This window comes from Callorhinchus milii, unplaced genomic scaffold, assembly GCF_018977255.1.
Source record: "Callorhinchus milii isolate IMCB2004 unplaced genomic scaffold, IMCB_Cmil_1.0 Scaffold4, whole genome shotgun sequence".
Lineage (NCBI taxonomy): Eukaryota > Metazoa > Chordata > Chondrichthyes > Chimaeriformes > Callorhinchidae > Callorhinchus > Callorhinchus milii.
This window is the reverse complement of record NW_024704745.1, coordinates 70213978-70230763: the sequence shown is the minus strand read 5'-3', so window position 1 is coordinate 70230763 and position 16786 is coordinate 70213978. Positions and strand designations below refer to the sequence as shown.

The 16786-nt window shown below is 39.9% G+C and overlaps 1 protein-coding gene across 1 annotated transcript in view; it reads left to right on the top strand.

Annotated features, from left to right (window-relative positions):
• LOC103183281 (protocadherin Fat 4) overlaps positions 1 to 14780 on the top strand; it is a 64823-nt gene extending 50043 nt beyond the window's left edge. Inside the window, exons 13-15 of the mRNA XM_042334424.1 lie at positions 8579 to 8703; positions 12444 to 12658; positions 14700 to 14780. Coding sequence (XP_042190358.1) covers positions 8579 to 8703; positions 12444 to 12658; positions 14700 to 14780 — 421 coding nt within the window. The remainder of the gene's footprint in view (positions 1 to 8578; positions 8704 to 12443; positions 12659 to 14699) is intronic.
• The last annotated feature ends 2006 nt before the right edge of the window (positions 14781 to 16786 follow it).

The following is a 16786-nucleotide window of genomic DNA, read 5'->3' as shown; positions in this document are numbered from 1 at the left end:
GGACGAAAACTTACACAAGTTTCCTTATTCCACACGCCCTTGTTTACCTAGCAGTAAGTAGGAACCAGGTTGTTGGTCAATTGGCAGATTGCTTTTCCGAGGGTAATAATCCCTTCAAAAAATTTTAAAAATAAAATAAATAATTTGGTCACTGAATCTATGACTGTTTGTGAGACACTGCTGTGCGCAATTGACTGCCGCGTTTCGCCCACAAAATGTACAGTCAGTTCACTTTACAGTATATTCTGGGAAGTGCTTTGAGACGTTTTGAAGATGTGATAAGGTGCTATATCAAATGCAAGTATTATTATTATTTTGAGACACTATTTGCTTGGTCTTCCAGCTAATAACACTTTAAGATCTTATCCTTTTCTTGTTCTGCGTGTAAACAACAACAAGATTCCATTTACAGAGCGCCTTTCACGTCGGGAGGACGTCCCAAGGCGCTGGACAGTTGGGTCAGGACCCGAGCAAGGGGGGAAATGGTCAGGGGGAGGGAAGGGAGGGAGCAAGGAGGGGGGAAATGGTCAGGGTGAGGGAGGGAAGGGAGGGAGCGAGGAGGGGTAGAGAGTCAAGAGGGGAGCTGAAGGCTCGGTCAAAGAGAAAGGTCTTGAGACCGGCTTTGAAGGAGGAAAGGGAGGAGGCGGCGAAGGCACTGGGGGATAGAGTTCCAGAGCCTCGGGGCTGAGAGGCTGAAGGCCCGGCCACTGATGGTAGGGCGGTTGGGGCGGGGGATGTGGAGCAGACCGGAGCCAGAGGAACGGAGGGTACGGGCATGTATGTAGGGGGATAATAGGTCGGAGAGGTAGGAGGCCATGAATGGCCTTGTAGGTGAGGGTGAGAATCTTGAATTCGATCCTCTGGGGGGCCAGTGGAGGCGAGCGAGGGTGGGAGTGATGTGGTCGCTGTGTCTGGTGCGGGACAGTACACGAGCTGCAGAGTTCTGAATGACCTGCAGCTTGTGGAGGGAGGTGCCGGGAAGGCCGGCGAGGAGAGAGTTCCCATAGTCCAGCCTTGAGGTGAAAAAGGCGTGGACCAGGGTTTCAGCAGCGTGAGGGGTGAGGTAGTGCCGTAGTCTGTTTCGGAGGTGATGGAAGGCGGTGCCAGTTGTGGCGCGGATATGAGGGAGAAAGGACAGCTCAGGGTCGAACAGAACCCCGAGGTTCCTGACTGGCTTTGAGAGGTGGAGAGTGCAGCCTTGGATGCTGATGCTGTCAGCGCCTGAGGTGCGGAGGCGCTGACGCGAACCAATCAGGAGGGCCTCAGTTTTGCGCACGTTGAGTTGAAGAAAGTTGTCTCTCGTCCAGGACTCGATGTCAGACAGGCAGGCTGTCAGGACATCGGTGGTCGTGGAGACATTCTGAAACTAAATTGTTGTTTTGAGGAGAGGCAACAATGTGATTTTATCCTTTTTAATTTAATCTCCTAAGAGTCCAACCTAAGAACCTGACTCAGCATTATCAAGTACAGTATTAATAGGCACAGAATCCTAAGCCTTTCTGCAGCAGTCTCATCCCTCACCATAATGAGCACAAAAGAATATTACACATAGACAGCTAATGGCGACAGTGACAACAATGAAACTGTCCCCCTTGTCCTTTGAAATGATTCATTACCATCTCGCTCTGCTGCAGGGAAAGAGAACAAACGTGTTGACAATTCGAGAAATATTACTTGGTACAACAATAGCAGGCTAACTATAGAATGGTCATGCATTTTTGCTCCATTTATTATGCTATGAATATGTACAGAAAAATGCCACCGTGTCACAAAGGAATCAACTCCGATTACATCAGTTATAGCAGTGCCTGAAGGGGTTTCAAAGGTGGAACAATGTTTTTTTTATATGAATTGTAGCCTTTACTGTGTTTCTCTTTGGCACGCTCTTTTGGTGTGTTGCCATACTGGGTGTTATGTGCACCTGATTTATAAACCTAGGAATTAAGCATCCAGCGGTGAGTGGGTTTGTCACCAGTGCTGTACGCAATGACATCAGGCGCAGACAATAGAGAGCGTCAAAAGAAATTCTGCACCACCATCGGCAGGCAGGCTGTAAGTTTATCACACCTCAGGCTCGGGAGCCCATCCAGCAATGTGAAGTGCCTTGAGAAATCCTCCCGATGTGAAAGGCGCTATACAAATGTAAATTGTATTGTGAAAGGCACTATATAAATGTAAATTTTATTATGGATTATTGAACCCTGTCCAATTTCTCAGTGATATTTAGAAGGTAGGGTGCCTACAATTGCACACAGTATTCCAAATCTGTACAAACTTATAATACTTACTGCATCTTAACTTACAAACACAATTGAGATGCAAATCAGTATTTGATTAGTTTTGTTGCCAGCAACTTCATATTGACGAGGAACCATCAATAATCACCTTTTCCTTTTCCACTTCTGCTAATGGACCCTCCTTGATGCACATCATTATAAAATAGTGAACAAGAACAAAGTAGCTTTAGCCATGAAGAAAGCTGCACATAGGCAAATTCATTCTCATTAGGGAAAAGATTGAAGAAGGAAATCAACCAGTTCTTTAAATGATGAAAGGCAGTGATGATGTACATATGAGCAGGCTATTTACTAAGTTCCTTGGGGAGCAGATTTAGAGCAAGCCTAGAATTTAGAAGCATTTTTCTCCAGAGAGAAGAGAATATGTAGAAATGGACTCCCAATAAAAGCAACTGATGCTGCTGTAAGTTAACCCTCTTTACAATAGAAATGGAGAAGTATCTGCCTGAGGATAGTTTTGAAGAGTATCAAAATAAAAGCAGACTGTGATGAAGGGATTCCCCATGAAACACAATTATTTCTGTTCTGCTGGCTATAGAGGAGGCTATATTCCAATAATAATAATAATTTTTCATTTGATATAGTGCCTTTCATGGCAGAGGACATCCCAAAGCGCTTCACGGGATATACTATGAAGTGGAGTGACTGTATTTGTAGCCAAACGGCAGCCAATTTGTGCGCAGCAGTGTTCACACCAATGGAGTTTCTCCATGAAGTAAACGACCAATTTTATTTGAGTTATTGTTGGACAGGACACCGGAAGAAAACCCTTTCTCTATTCAAATCATGCCATGAAATCTTTAATGTCCATATGAACAGGCAGACGATGCCTCGATTTAATGTCTCATCCATAGGACAGAGGCAGGCAAGGGATGAATAGTGAAGATATGAGGATGGGAAAGATAAATCTGCATTTTTCTTATTATTTTCACAATTTTCTCCTCTAACATTCACTTTTTTCTCTCTTGAAAACATTTTGACTCATTTTCCCTTCCTCTAGAGTACTTTTCTCAAATAGTCATCATGCCTTATGTGAGATGTGCTGATGAGTGTCAGTAGATTATGTAATGTCATGTTACAAACAGTGATGACATCTATGGCTTTAAAGATCTGAAACATTTGCCTCTTCAGTTTTCTCTTTTCCATGGAAACATATTGACCTATGTGAGCCTCCCCTTTGTAATTTAGAGCTCTACGTTTCATAACCATTTTCCTCACTGAGCCCTAAACCATCATGTGCATTTAATTGTCTTTTCAGAGCTAGAGTCCCAATGCTGCATATACACTAAAATACAATTCTTACATTTGGTATAACATCTTTCATGTCAGGAGGACATCTCGAAGCGCTTCACAAGGTTTATTGTGAAGTGTAGTGACTGTGTGACTTCAAGGCATGTCTCAAGACCCTCCTCTTCAACCACATGTTTGGTCACCCTCCTACTCGTACCCTAACTGCCTTCCACCCCTCCTATTCCCAACCCCCTGCTCGGGTTTAAATCCCTGACTGGGACATCCTCCGGACAAATGTAGTTTGTTGTTATTGTTGTATTTTTTTGGCAAACTCAGCAGCCAATTTGCACAAGCAATGTCCAACAAACAGTAATGAAGTTAAACATTATATAATATATTATAATAACACAAATAGTGCCATGAAATATTTATTGTCCAATTGAGAAGGCATAGAGACCTCAGTTTAACGCATCATCTGAAGGATGGCACCTCTGATGATGCAGCTCGCTCCTAGGCCCTCAGTTCAGTGTCAGCCTATACAAATTAAAAGCCCTGTTTAACCCACCACCTCCTGACTCAGAGATGAGAGTGCTACCAACTGAACCAGGCAGACACTGCATATCTATCTGTGATTTGTGCAATATAAAAAATGCATGAGGCAGCAAACGTGGAGCCTCCATCCCCACATCACCTGGAGGAGGTAGTTTCAGGATCAGAGCAACTTGTACTTGCGTATTATAAATAGAATGAGTCTGAAGATTATTTTCCCTTTGGCTAGTGAAGGGTCTGTAAGATAGCCCAGAATTTTCAATAGTTTTTTTTAATGTTATTAAAAGAGCCAACTTAGCAAAGAAAAATAAATACCTGATTTCTGGTAAATACCAAGATTCATAAATGCAGAGCATTAAAATGCAGTACAGTATTTGTTTTTTTTGTTCTTTTTATTCAGTGTAGTTTTGAAAGAGAAAAGGAAATCTAGCTTCCTTCTCCAATAAGCACTGCATAATACTCCAAATATGGCTTCACTGGTGCCTAACCTATGGTTAGAATTACTTCTTCATATTTAAGAACCCAATGGTGGAACGGGCAAGGCAGGGGACGTGAAGCAGGCTGGAACCCGCTGAGTGGAAGAAGTGGGCAGGTTGGTAGGGGGTTAGGAGGTTGCAGAGGTAGGGGGGAACAAGGCCTTGGAGGGCTTTGAAGGTGAGGTCCAGGATCCTGAACTGTATCCTCTGTGCGATGGGAAGCCAGTGGAGTTGGGCGAGGATGAGGACAATAGGGTCACGGAGCCTAGTGCGGGAGAGGACACGGGCTGTAGACTTCTGGATAATCTGCAGCCTATGGAGGGAGGAGTTCGGGAAATCGACAAGCAGAGAGTTTGCATAGTCAAGCCTGGATGATATGATTGCGTGTATGAGGGTTTCTGGAGCCTGGTGCAGTACCTTTCACGTCACAAAGTGCTTCACAGGATATAGTGTAAAATGGATCGATTGTGCTTTTGGACGAACGTAACAGCCAATTTGACCAGAGCATTGTCCCACAAACATCCACAGAGTGACTGCTAGTTTTATTTAGAGGATTCTTGGCCAGGACACCAGGAGAGAGAAACTCCCTTCTATTTTTGAATCGTGTCATAAGATCTTTAATGTCCACCTGAACAGGCTCATCCGAAGGACGGCACTTCCAACAATGCAGTACACCCCCACCACTGCATTGGAGTATCATCTTAGACTACATGAGTTCCAAATCCCAACATGGGGCTTGATCCCACAATCTTCAGTAGTGAGACTGCTACCAACTGAGCCAGGCTGACATACATCAAATTATAATCCAATACATTCAAGATGTAATCTTGAATTTGTGGTCTATTTTACAAATAAACACGTGCGCACAAAGGGTGCTCTTAGTTTTGTAGTAAACAACTAATACAGAGGATTGTGTATGGGCTCATATCCAAACAATTTTATACAAAGGAATGAACAGTAGGGAACCCAGATCAGAGCTTGTGGAATTCCACTAGTCACAACTACCCAGACCTTTCTATTATCACCACCTTCTGATTCCTGTTGCTAAGGCGGTTTTCAGTCTAATTAATTTACCCTGAATTTCATGAGCCTTAACTCGATTTCTTGTCTGTATTTGCATATAGACAGGAATGGCATTTCAGGGTGACAAAGCACGTTTCTTCAACAATAGGGCTTCAGTTTATAAAGTAAATGGTCTGAATGTATTTGTATAAGCCAGATGCTCAGTAGTGGTTTGGAGTTGCTTGCTGCAGCTTCCTCACTGAGCAATTTATCAGCAGGACTGCAATGTGGAGCTATACCAGACACATTGAGAGCATTAAAGGGTCATTCAAATTTCCTTTCATCTAAAAATAAATGTAAACTGCAAAATATCCGTTCACACAATAACCTCAAGCTGGCAAGTTTGTTATTAATTTGAGAACAATGGATACCTTGGATTGATTACAAAATGGTATTTTTAAATCATAGGATTTGTGTGACGTCATGAGCTCTGAGAGCAAAGATTAATGAGTTTATAAAAGCGTATGAGCCCAGAGATTGCATTGCTGCCTGACTATCCATTTTAAAAATATATGTTCATTTTATTAGAGGGAATATCTGCTTTTGAGCTGATAGCTTAGATTTAGATAGCGTAGATTGCTTAGCACACCCCCGTGCCCTTGAAATATGACGGTAATCTCACCGAAGCAATAGTCATTGTGATATAATTACTCCAAGTTGATTGAGAAATACTTGGCATTCGATCATATGCAAATGATATGGCTGGTATCTGCCAGAATGCAGCTTTATTAAGAACTTTGTTTGATTAATAGCTGCATTGTTCTGAACTTTGCAGAGAGAAAATTTAGGAAGTTCCCATTTACCATTTGTTTCAGTTGACATTCACATAGCAATATTTATCTGCTCCAGGTAGAAAAGAGGTTCAAAGAGAAAATATTCCACTCAAGAAGATCAAGGTCCTCGACCCATATCCATAGGCTGTGCGGATTCACTTGAAATTTTAATTATCAAACTAAAAGGGTTTGAAATAATTGGATGATTCCACTAATCTACCTTTGTTTTTCAGTCTTATTCAATTTTTGTTTGGCTTTTAACCTCTGGCAGGACTGAAGCTGAATGCTTTAAACAATCATGCTGCCCTTTTCCATAAGGAGATCAATAGCAGTGCTTAAGGGGGAAGTTCACTCTAATTAAATGTGGCACACGTAACCCCAAATGCTCTTAAAGGAAATGCCTAACTGACACTTACTGGTGTCTGTCACCAATGGCTACCTTTCGTTGCCATCCATCTAGTTTGGGATTCTGTAATTTGGACAATTATTGGATAATTATAATCAATCAGCAATAAGGCACGCAATAATTAGCAGATATTTTAAGAGCCCAGATTTAAGATAAGCATAAAAATAATAATAATAATAATATTATAAAAATAATTAAAAGGGAAGTTAGGAAAAAAAAAGAAAAAAATTCTTTGAACAGAGAGGTTGGAATGTAAATTCTCTACCACAAATGATTGTTGAAGCTGTGTCCTTTTAATTCCTTTTCAATAGGAATTAGATAGATGCTTGACAAAGAGAAATATTAAATGCCACATGGTGTGAGCAGGAGAGGGGATTAGGTTGGATGGCTCGTGGGCAGAAAAACACAGCACAGACTCAATGGGTCAAATGGTCTGTTTCTGTGCATAAGTACAATGATAAACACCATGGCATTAATTACGCTTCATAAGAACAGTGTCTTAAGAGCTCACGGGAAATTTGGTCCTTCTTAATCTTTCTACATATACATCTTTTAATGATAATAATCCTTGCATTTGATATAGCGCCTTATCACGTCTTTGAGGTGTGTCAATGTGCTTCACAGAATATACTGTAAAGTGAATTGACTGTATTTTTGTGGCCGAAACCTACCACAAGTAGGGGCTGATGATAAAAATGCTTGAACTGTTCAAGGAGCAGTTTCCAAAAACTACCTTGATGTGCCAAATACCCCTCTATGATATCTAATCTATCCCTCTGGGAAGGTCTTCGGATGGAATTGTTCACGGATCAACTCAAAGGTACTTTCTGCACACTGTATATCCAATTAAAGACATCAGCCTCTTCTACATGTTTTCCATTAAGACCGGATGCAGCTCTTAGAGATTATAAAGATGAATATATATGTCTGTCTACTGCATGATACGAACAATTCATCAAACAGGTTGGTGCTAATGGGTTAAGGATCTGTATATCTTTTACACAGAAAGAAACCAGCACTTTGTGACACAGGAAACCACTGAGAAGTAAATCACTTAGTCTATCTGCTGTCTCTAACACAGACACAATTTGGAAATAGGAGTCTACGGTCTGAAAGGAGCATTGAGATCCATCTGACGAGTTCCAAAGTGAAAATTCGGGAACGCTCTTCCTCTATCCCTCCGCCTTAACTCCTCCTTCCCCGCCTGAAGACGTTCCTCTTCAACCATCCCTATGGTCACCTCCTCCCTCCCCCTGGCTCAGCATCATGCTCTGCTACTGTGAAGTGCTCTGAGACGCTACCCTGTGTGAGGGGCATTATATAAATCCACGTTGTTGTTGTGTTGTTATTGTTGATGATGAAAACAAACCTCAGAGGAACAATTCTAAGGTGTAATATGATAATGACAAGTGATAATTATAAATAATGATTGAATTTGAGCAGCTGTTCCTCCCAACTTTGTCAGAACAATAGGGACCCACACCATCCCATGGTCAGAGTTGGAATTCCCAGCCATCAAATCCCAGCCAGTTCTCAGATATGGGCTTTAATCCAGCAAATAAAATTGGTTCATCTCATCACATACCTATAATTATCGCGTACTGCAAATTCCCCTGCCTGCAAACATTCTTTTAATAGCTCAAAGTTAGGCATATCAGTTTATTTTCTAAAACAGGATCCAGAATATTTGTGTTCAGCTGTTTCTAAACCTACATGTGTGAAACTTCGTCATGTTTTACACATGGTGCTTTACTAATTCCACATTAATTCTGATATGTTTTGCAGTTGTCCACGATTGGACAGGGTTTGTCAGGATAAACCATGTCTCAATAATGGTGTTTGTCAAGATCATTGGTCATTCTATTTGTGCCAGTGTCCTGATGGTTTTATTGGACCCCATTGTGAAGAAGGTATGTGATTTTATTATTGTAGTACTTGCAATAATAACACAATAGTGATAGTAATAAATTAATAATCCTTACATTTGATATATCTACCTTTCATGTCAAGAAGACGTCTTATAGTGCTTAGTGCTTCACAGAATGTACTGTGAAGTGTAGCGACTTGTATTTTGTAGGTGCACATGGCAGTCAATTTGTGTGCTCCCACAAACAACCATTAAATGAATGACCAATATTATTTCAGGACAGCACAGCCAGCCTGGCTCATCGGCAGGACTTGGAAGGTCAGACCAGTCACTGGGGGCAGGGAATTATCCCACTCAGCTCCTGTTAACCCTGCAAACCAAAGCTCTAATGGGTAGAGTGGTCCTAACTGGACAAGCAGCGGGAAAACTTGCCAGTCAGTGATATCAATGGCAAGCTAAGCAGTTTTAGTTGGTTAGACTCTAGCAGTACCCCAACACACACTCTGTGTCACAAAGTCTTGGCTTTTGCCAATCAGCGTCTAATACTTCGTTTCTGGAATTAGGTAAGCAGGATGTGTCCCTCCAGGGAGAGAGTGTGCATTCCATTCCAATAATCTATCTCTGGGATTTCCATGTGTAGGTGGGATGCTTGGAATTCTAAGTTTATTTTGGATACTCTTAAGCATGGGTGATGGGTTTCCGCATGTGTCGACACCCAGCTGACCCCAAAAAATATTATCTGGGGAATTGTTGGCCAGGAAACTGGGAGAAACCACCTTCTCTAAACAATGCAATAATAATTATGTATTATAACAGTTTTAGTAATCTTTGTGGAGATCACTTGAAGTATATTCTAACTCAATACTATGTGCAAGAAGTAATAGGACAATAGAAAGATAACCACAAGAGAGGTCCAACAAAACTGTTGGTAATGTTAGAAATAAATGGCCTGTTAATACAAGATGCATTCTTTAAGCTACACATTGGGCATCAATATAATACTATAGGGCATCACTAATTACCTCACATATTAACTTATTTCTTATCAGCAATCTTCACAAATAAAGACAGTATGAAATCTCACCCACTCACTTTCGCCCACGAGCCTATAATATAAGTAGAGATTAGTGAAATGAGCTTTGCGAAGAGACTCAAGAACATTCTAACTGTAATTTTTGTGCTGATTTACTATCATGCAGGAAATGACAGCCTAGGCATTGGGGCTATCTCAGGCAGTATTAGCACCAGTGTGCAAATTTCAAAATGATTCCAAAAGATCCTTGCATTTGAAATAGTGCCTTTCACATCATAACATCTGAAAGCGCTTTATAAGTAACTACTGTCAAATATAGTGATTGCATGCTGTAGAGAAACAACATAATAATGTTCCCCATTAAGTGAATGATCAGTTTATCTGGAGGAACACTGGCCAGGTTGCCAGGAGAAACAATTAGTGCCTTATCATGTTGTTGAGACGTCACAAAGTGCTTGTTCTCCTAGTCCATTGTTCTTAAGCAGGACATTGAACATAGATGCCAAATGCAATATTTACAGGAGGGAAATTTCCTAACTTAACTTTATGCAGAGAGTTGTTAGGATATGAAATGCCCTGCCAGGAATGGTGGTCAGACAGCATTATATCAGTTTTCAAGAGAGAACTAGTTAGATATCAAAAACAGAGTCATTTACAAGCAGCTTTGAGACGTCTGAAAGACGTGAAAAGCGCAATATCAAATGCAAGGATTATTATTATTATCTGGGAAATAGGCAAAGTAAATGGAGCTGAATGTATATCTCCTTCAAAGATCCAGAACAATGGGTTGATTGGCCATCTGTGCTGTAAAGTATCATCGTTCTAAGATTGTTGACGAAATGTATGGTCAAAGAAATGTGTTTTCAAGAGGGTTTTGAAGAGAGGGGGTAGAGAATTCTAGAGCGCTGAGACATAGTGTTAAAGGCTCAGCTACCAATGGTACGGAAGGAGTGAGGGAGCAGTGGTGAAGCAGAGTCAGAGAGGAGGGCACAGGTAGTTGAAGAATCCATAGGAAGTGAGCAGCAAGACCAGGAAAAGGATTTGAAGGTCAGGATGGGGCTTTTAAACAGAATCCACTGGATGAGGGGGAGGAGGGCCTTCCTCATTTAAAGTTAACACAAAACAAATATTATCAAGGCCTGGAATTCAGCATCAGGAACAAAGCCAGAAACTGGGAGCAGCAAATTACATTATCCAAAGCTGGGGAATAGGAACAGTAGGTGACCCACAAAATATAGTCAATTCACTTTACAGTGTATTCTGTGAAGTTCTTTGATACGTCTCATGACGTGATAAAGCGCTTTATCAAATATAAGGATTATTATTATAAAATTTGGAACTAGGAGCAACTGGTGGGTCAGTCTGAATCTGTCATTGAGAAGACACTAAATCAATTTCACAGCAAAATGCTCAGATACACAGAATGGAAAGATATTCCAAATACCCATATATCCAGAGTTATAGTGGATACCTACAAATGTTAATGGATGTGACATCGGCAGATGGTGGTGGTGGTAAAGGGCATAACGCAGAGAAAGAAGTGACTGGTTAGTCTAAGTGCCACTGGGCAAGATATGATCAAGAGAATGTTTTGGGGGAGAGCTTGAGGACTGCAAAACACTGCCTTGAAAAGAAGTGCCACATGACCTGTTAGTATAAAGTTCACAGTGCAAGAAATGTGCAACAGCAATTCATTGTAGATTATTGCTGCTCAAGTAAATAATGGAGTCCATGAGGAGTGTTTAGCAGGACTTTAGAAGCAGTATATGCCTCTCTAATCTACTGCAATTCTTTGAAAAGGTAATTATACTGGTGGGTGAGAATGAGCAGCCAATATCACTTACTAGGATTTTCAGAAGACATTCGATAAACCTTAACATATGGGTTTTTTCTACTGTAATAAAGGTTCACACTACTTAGTTAATTGGATTGAAAATTAGTTTGACAAACGAAAGCAGAAGGTAATGATAAATGCTAAGCTCTGCCTGGGAGCAGTAACTGAGGTATTATACTCTGTTAGGTAATGTTTGGTGACCTAGAATCATACGCGCCAATAAAATACTGAATTAATATTTTGACCTGCTTCTCAGCCATCCTATAGACACTACAAGAAGACATGTCAAATTTATTCTGACCTCAAGATATTAACTTATACTTTCTACTATAAACTCACATTATCAAAGTTTATAGAGCGTACAATGTTCTCACTTGTTAAGATCTGTAAATTTATCTATGCTCAGAGAATCCCTCACGATATTAATGAAGACAGTACAAGACAGTTACAATACTTTACACTGTATCCTGTGAAGAGCTTTGAGATGCTCAACAATGTTTTATGTCAAATGTAAGGGTTATTATTATCTAAACCCAGGAGAAAACGTTAATGTTAAAGGGGAAAGAGCAAAAATAGCTTCCTGTTTCTTCACCAAGAAGATTAGGATGAATCCAGACTGTTAAAAATATAATTATTATTTCATAACTTGTTTGCATCCAGGAAGTCAGCATATTCAACTCAATAAGTTAGTTTGGATTTATTAGGTAGGTATGCAAGATTGGGGTCTTGGAAGAGTGAGGCAAAAGTCTAAGAAAATGGGAGTTACATGAATGGGAGCAAGGCTTGTTCTGCCAGATAGGGGAGTAGGAGTCAATGCTACTGAAAGAATGTTTATGGTAAACTGCTTGATTTCTGATGGGGAGTAGCAAAGGGATATAGCCAATCTAATGGATTCATATGTTTGCCTTAAATGAAGATATTTCACAAGATACAGCTCTAAGTCTGAATGGTCAGACTCATCTTGACTATTTTATCAAGGAAAGCTACAAACGTAGACAACTATTAAAGATTCACACAAAGGGAAAAAGAAATGGAAAAGAAGACAGCTCTGTGGAACTACAGTTCAGAACACGATCGCCAAAAGGGGTACTTCTCCACATAGAAGGAAACGCAAGCTATGCCACTGTTATGGTAAGTTTTATTTTCAGTATTTTAATTAATAAAATTACCTAAATTAACAATAATCCTTACATTGGTATTGCGCCTTATTACATTTCGAGACGTCTCAGAATATGCTGTCCCAGCGCCTTGGGACGTCCTCCCGACGTGAAAGATGCTCTATAAATGGAATCTTGTTGTTGTTGTAAAGGAGATTGACTATATATTTTGTTGGTAGTCAGTTTGTGCACAACAATGTCCCACAAATAATCAGGGAGTGAGTGACCAATTTTATTTTATTAATTTATGATAATTTCTTTGAAATATATTGATTAAAGATGAATCGACTTAACCAGTGAGAGTATTATTAAGAATTCTGAAATAATCTGTAATTGGGGCAAATTCACCACAAGTCCACAGCAATAAATATTCTGATTAGGAGGATCCTTCAACCTGTTTGATCTAAACCTTTCAGAATATCCAACCATTACAGCATCAGGCAGTTTCTTAAATGAATCCAGTGTCTCAACTTCAACCATGTTTCATGGTAAGCAATTCCAGCTGCTGATTATAGCTTCTGTCTCAAAAACAATTTTTTTATTTTTTTCAATGGTTTGGAGCCCCATTTGTCATGTCCAAAAGTCTTTTCAGTGGAATTGAAGTTTGCTTGTTACGCTCATTGCAGCTTGCAGTGAATAGGAAATCTTACAAAGGTACATGATTAGATAGAATCTATTGTCTTTATAAGGACATTGGAAACGTATATTCCTGTTGATATAATGTGAGTTATAATAACAAATAGTTATTCAATGTGCTGACAAGCAACATTTACTTTTAGAGAGATGCATGGAAATTTTCATTTATTTATTATGAACATACAACTTGCATTTATATAGTGCTCCTCACGCAGGGTAGCGTCCCAGAGCGCTTGATTGAATAATTTCTATTCATTTTACTGCAGAATGTATGCAGCGAATTCAGTGACTATTATGTTAACCGTGATGCTATTGCTATTGGCTTTTTAAACCATGAAAGGAGCCTAATTGACTCCAGACTGTTTCAGAAGCCAGGAATAAGGAATAGACAGTTGTGTTTCGAACATCCATTGTTCCACAGATAAGATATGAACTTCACAATAAAACATGGTGTTGAAAGTTATATTAACAATATAATAATCCTTGAATTTGATATTTTCACAGAATATATTGAGAATTGAATTGATGCTGTATCTTGTTGGCAAAACTATCAAGTTATATAGACCCAAGATGTCACCTACTAATTTGTCTTAAAATTTAAGATCACACAGAATTGTGGAAAATTCTTAAGCTTGGTGTTGATTTGGAAGCTGGTTTTCCACACTTTTTAAAAAAAGAGATGGCTTCCAAATAGAATGAATTATAAGAATTTTTCAGACTTTTGCATAATCTTAAATTTTGAGGCAAAATGGTCTAACTAGGTGAAAATTCAGTCCTGATGTGACTTGTGAAATCTCACTTCAATCCCTTGTCTATTGGTGTGAACTGAGCTTTGTTACAAGGTTGATGGGGGCTTCGCAAGCTCATATTTGAGAACAACTTGAAGTGTTCATGCCCAAAAAACTATAAAGAATTAGTACTACATTAAGATGCAGCCTCAGGAGAATGTGTGCTTAATTCTTTAATATGAATTAATAATTAAACCAACCACCAGCTTACTGCAACTGGCACTTAAAAATTATTCAAATTGAAATTGAAGTATGAATTTGTTTTCCCTCCTATTTGTTATGTTGCGTTTCTGTGTATTCTGCAGTGTCTCTCTCCGCCTTCCCACGACAAATGTATTGCATGAATTTCTGATCAGATGAGGACCCAGGGAGCACTCCACCACTGCAGATGCTATTAGAAATGCAGAGACACTGTCACCGTCAGACTGGCCTAGTGAGATCAGGACCTCACACCCATGGGAAACATTAGGGAAGATGTGCATTCACTCTATTGGAAAAGGGCAGTGCTCCATTATAAGCACATCGCTCACTTTAATGAGCAGAGGAAATCACTGCACTAAATATAAATGTAAAATTGTAATGAACATGCAGATAGTTGAGATTGTGGAATGCGTGCGTCCGAAACAGATGGTTATCGATCCAAGTCCTCTGTTGGCCATCTGGCATGGCTAACATGCCTGTAACGTATTGGTTAGAGCGAGAGGACCTGGGTTCGATTCCCAGCAGGGCGAAACCTTAGGCAGGTTTCCTTACTCCACACGCCTCTGTTTACCCAGCATTAAGTAGGAACCTGATTGTTAGTCGATTCGTGGATTGCTTTTCCGGGGCTAATAATCCCTTCAAAAAAAAAACTAATAAAAACTAACAATAATTTGATCACTCAATCCATAACTGGTTTTGGGACATTGCTGTGTGCAATTGGCAATTGACATGTTATCACTTGATAGCTATGCCCCTGGATCCTAGAACTACTCCACTGAAAGAAAGACAATGATAACCCGAGTTATCTCACCCTCTAACAGCTTTTCTATTGACCAGTCAGGGATAATGAAAGTGCCAATCCCATAATTGAAGAAAAATGAGAGAAAAAAATGAAAAGAAGCATATCATTTATCCTTTTCAGATCATGAATGGCTCGATGAATTATATTTCTGAGACTGGTTTGGCAGAACGCGTTGAACATTATATAACAGACGTCTCGGTTTCCGACGGGAGGTGGCATACTTTCAAAGTGGAGAGATATGACCGTGTCACCCAGTTGATTCTGGACAAGAATTACCTCCACAACATCTCATATCCCACTCATCAATTCGGAGATGTTGAATCGTTTATGGTTTCCTTAGGGGCAGGACCACAAAAAATACCAGGTAAATTCTTGTACAATCTTGTTCATTTGACAACAGCAACATTTATATAGCGCTTTCCAAAGACAAAGTCTGACACTGAGTAGGGGAGAGGGCGAGGTGACCATAGGCGTGGTCAAAGAGGTAGGTTCTAAAGCGGATGTATATTAATATTGTTTGTCATGTGGCCTCTCACTTTGCTCTAAAATATAACTAGCTGAAATGTTGCAAATACTCTAAACATCGATTAAGTAACAAATTTGCAGGGGCACCTTGAGTTCAAAGTCTGTTTTGAACAACACATTTAGCATTGATTCAATGTGAAAACTGCAGTGTGCAGTACAACTCCAGTTTGAGAGTTATCGATTTGATTTTAAATCTTGTTCCAGAAACCAGCTCCCAGAGGTAGACTTGGAACAGAATAGAATTGAATTGAAGGCCATTGAAATGAACTTCTAAACATTTGAGAAATGTGTTGGTTATTGTTTTCAATGTTATTTAAGAGTCATTTTTAATCCTGAAGTCATATAATAATAATAATCCTTGCATTTGATGTAGCACCTTATCATATCATCGAGACATCTCAAAGAGTTTCACAGGATATATTGTACAGTGGTATTAACTGAATTTTTTTTGTGGGCAAAACGCAGCACCCAGTTTTGCACAGCAATGTCCCATAAACAGTCATGAAATGAATAACCAATTTTATTTGGGGGATTTGTAGGCCAGGACACAGGGAGAAACTCCCTTCTCTTTTTGAATGGCGCCATGGGATCCTTAACTTCCACCTAAACAGGTGGTCGGCATCTCGATTTAACATCTTGTCAAAAGGACAGCACCTCTGACAATGCAACAACCCTCACTACCTCATTGGAGTGTCACCTTAGATGATGTAATTCCAAATCCTGACATGGGGCTTGAACCTACAACCTTTCAAAATGAACTCGAATAGACATCTAAAAAGAAGTGCTTTTAAGGGTACGGGGAAAGGGCAGGTAAATATGACTGAAAGGATTGTTCTTTAAAAGAACCAGCACAAAGCTTTCTTCTGTCCTGTAAATTTATGTCCTGCAAATCTATGTTCTTCCTCATAGATTGCCCTATTGTGGTTGAAAGTAACATTTACTCTGACAGCATGTAAAATGTATGTGGGAGGAAGTTATTGCACTATAATCTGTGTGTGATTACATATAGGAACTTAAATGAGCATGTAACAAAATATGTCTCATGGCTTTCGAGCCATGCTCCCTCCAGACTATGCAATAGATATTCTATCATGGGTTTCATGTCACCCACACAATGTCGAGCCAGAACTCTCCATATAGAGACTCCGTG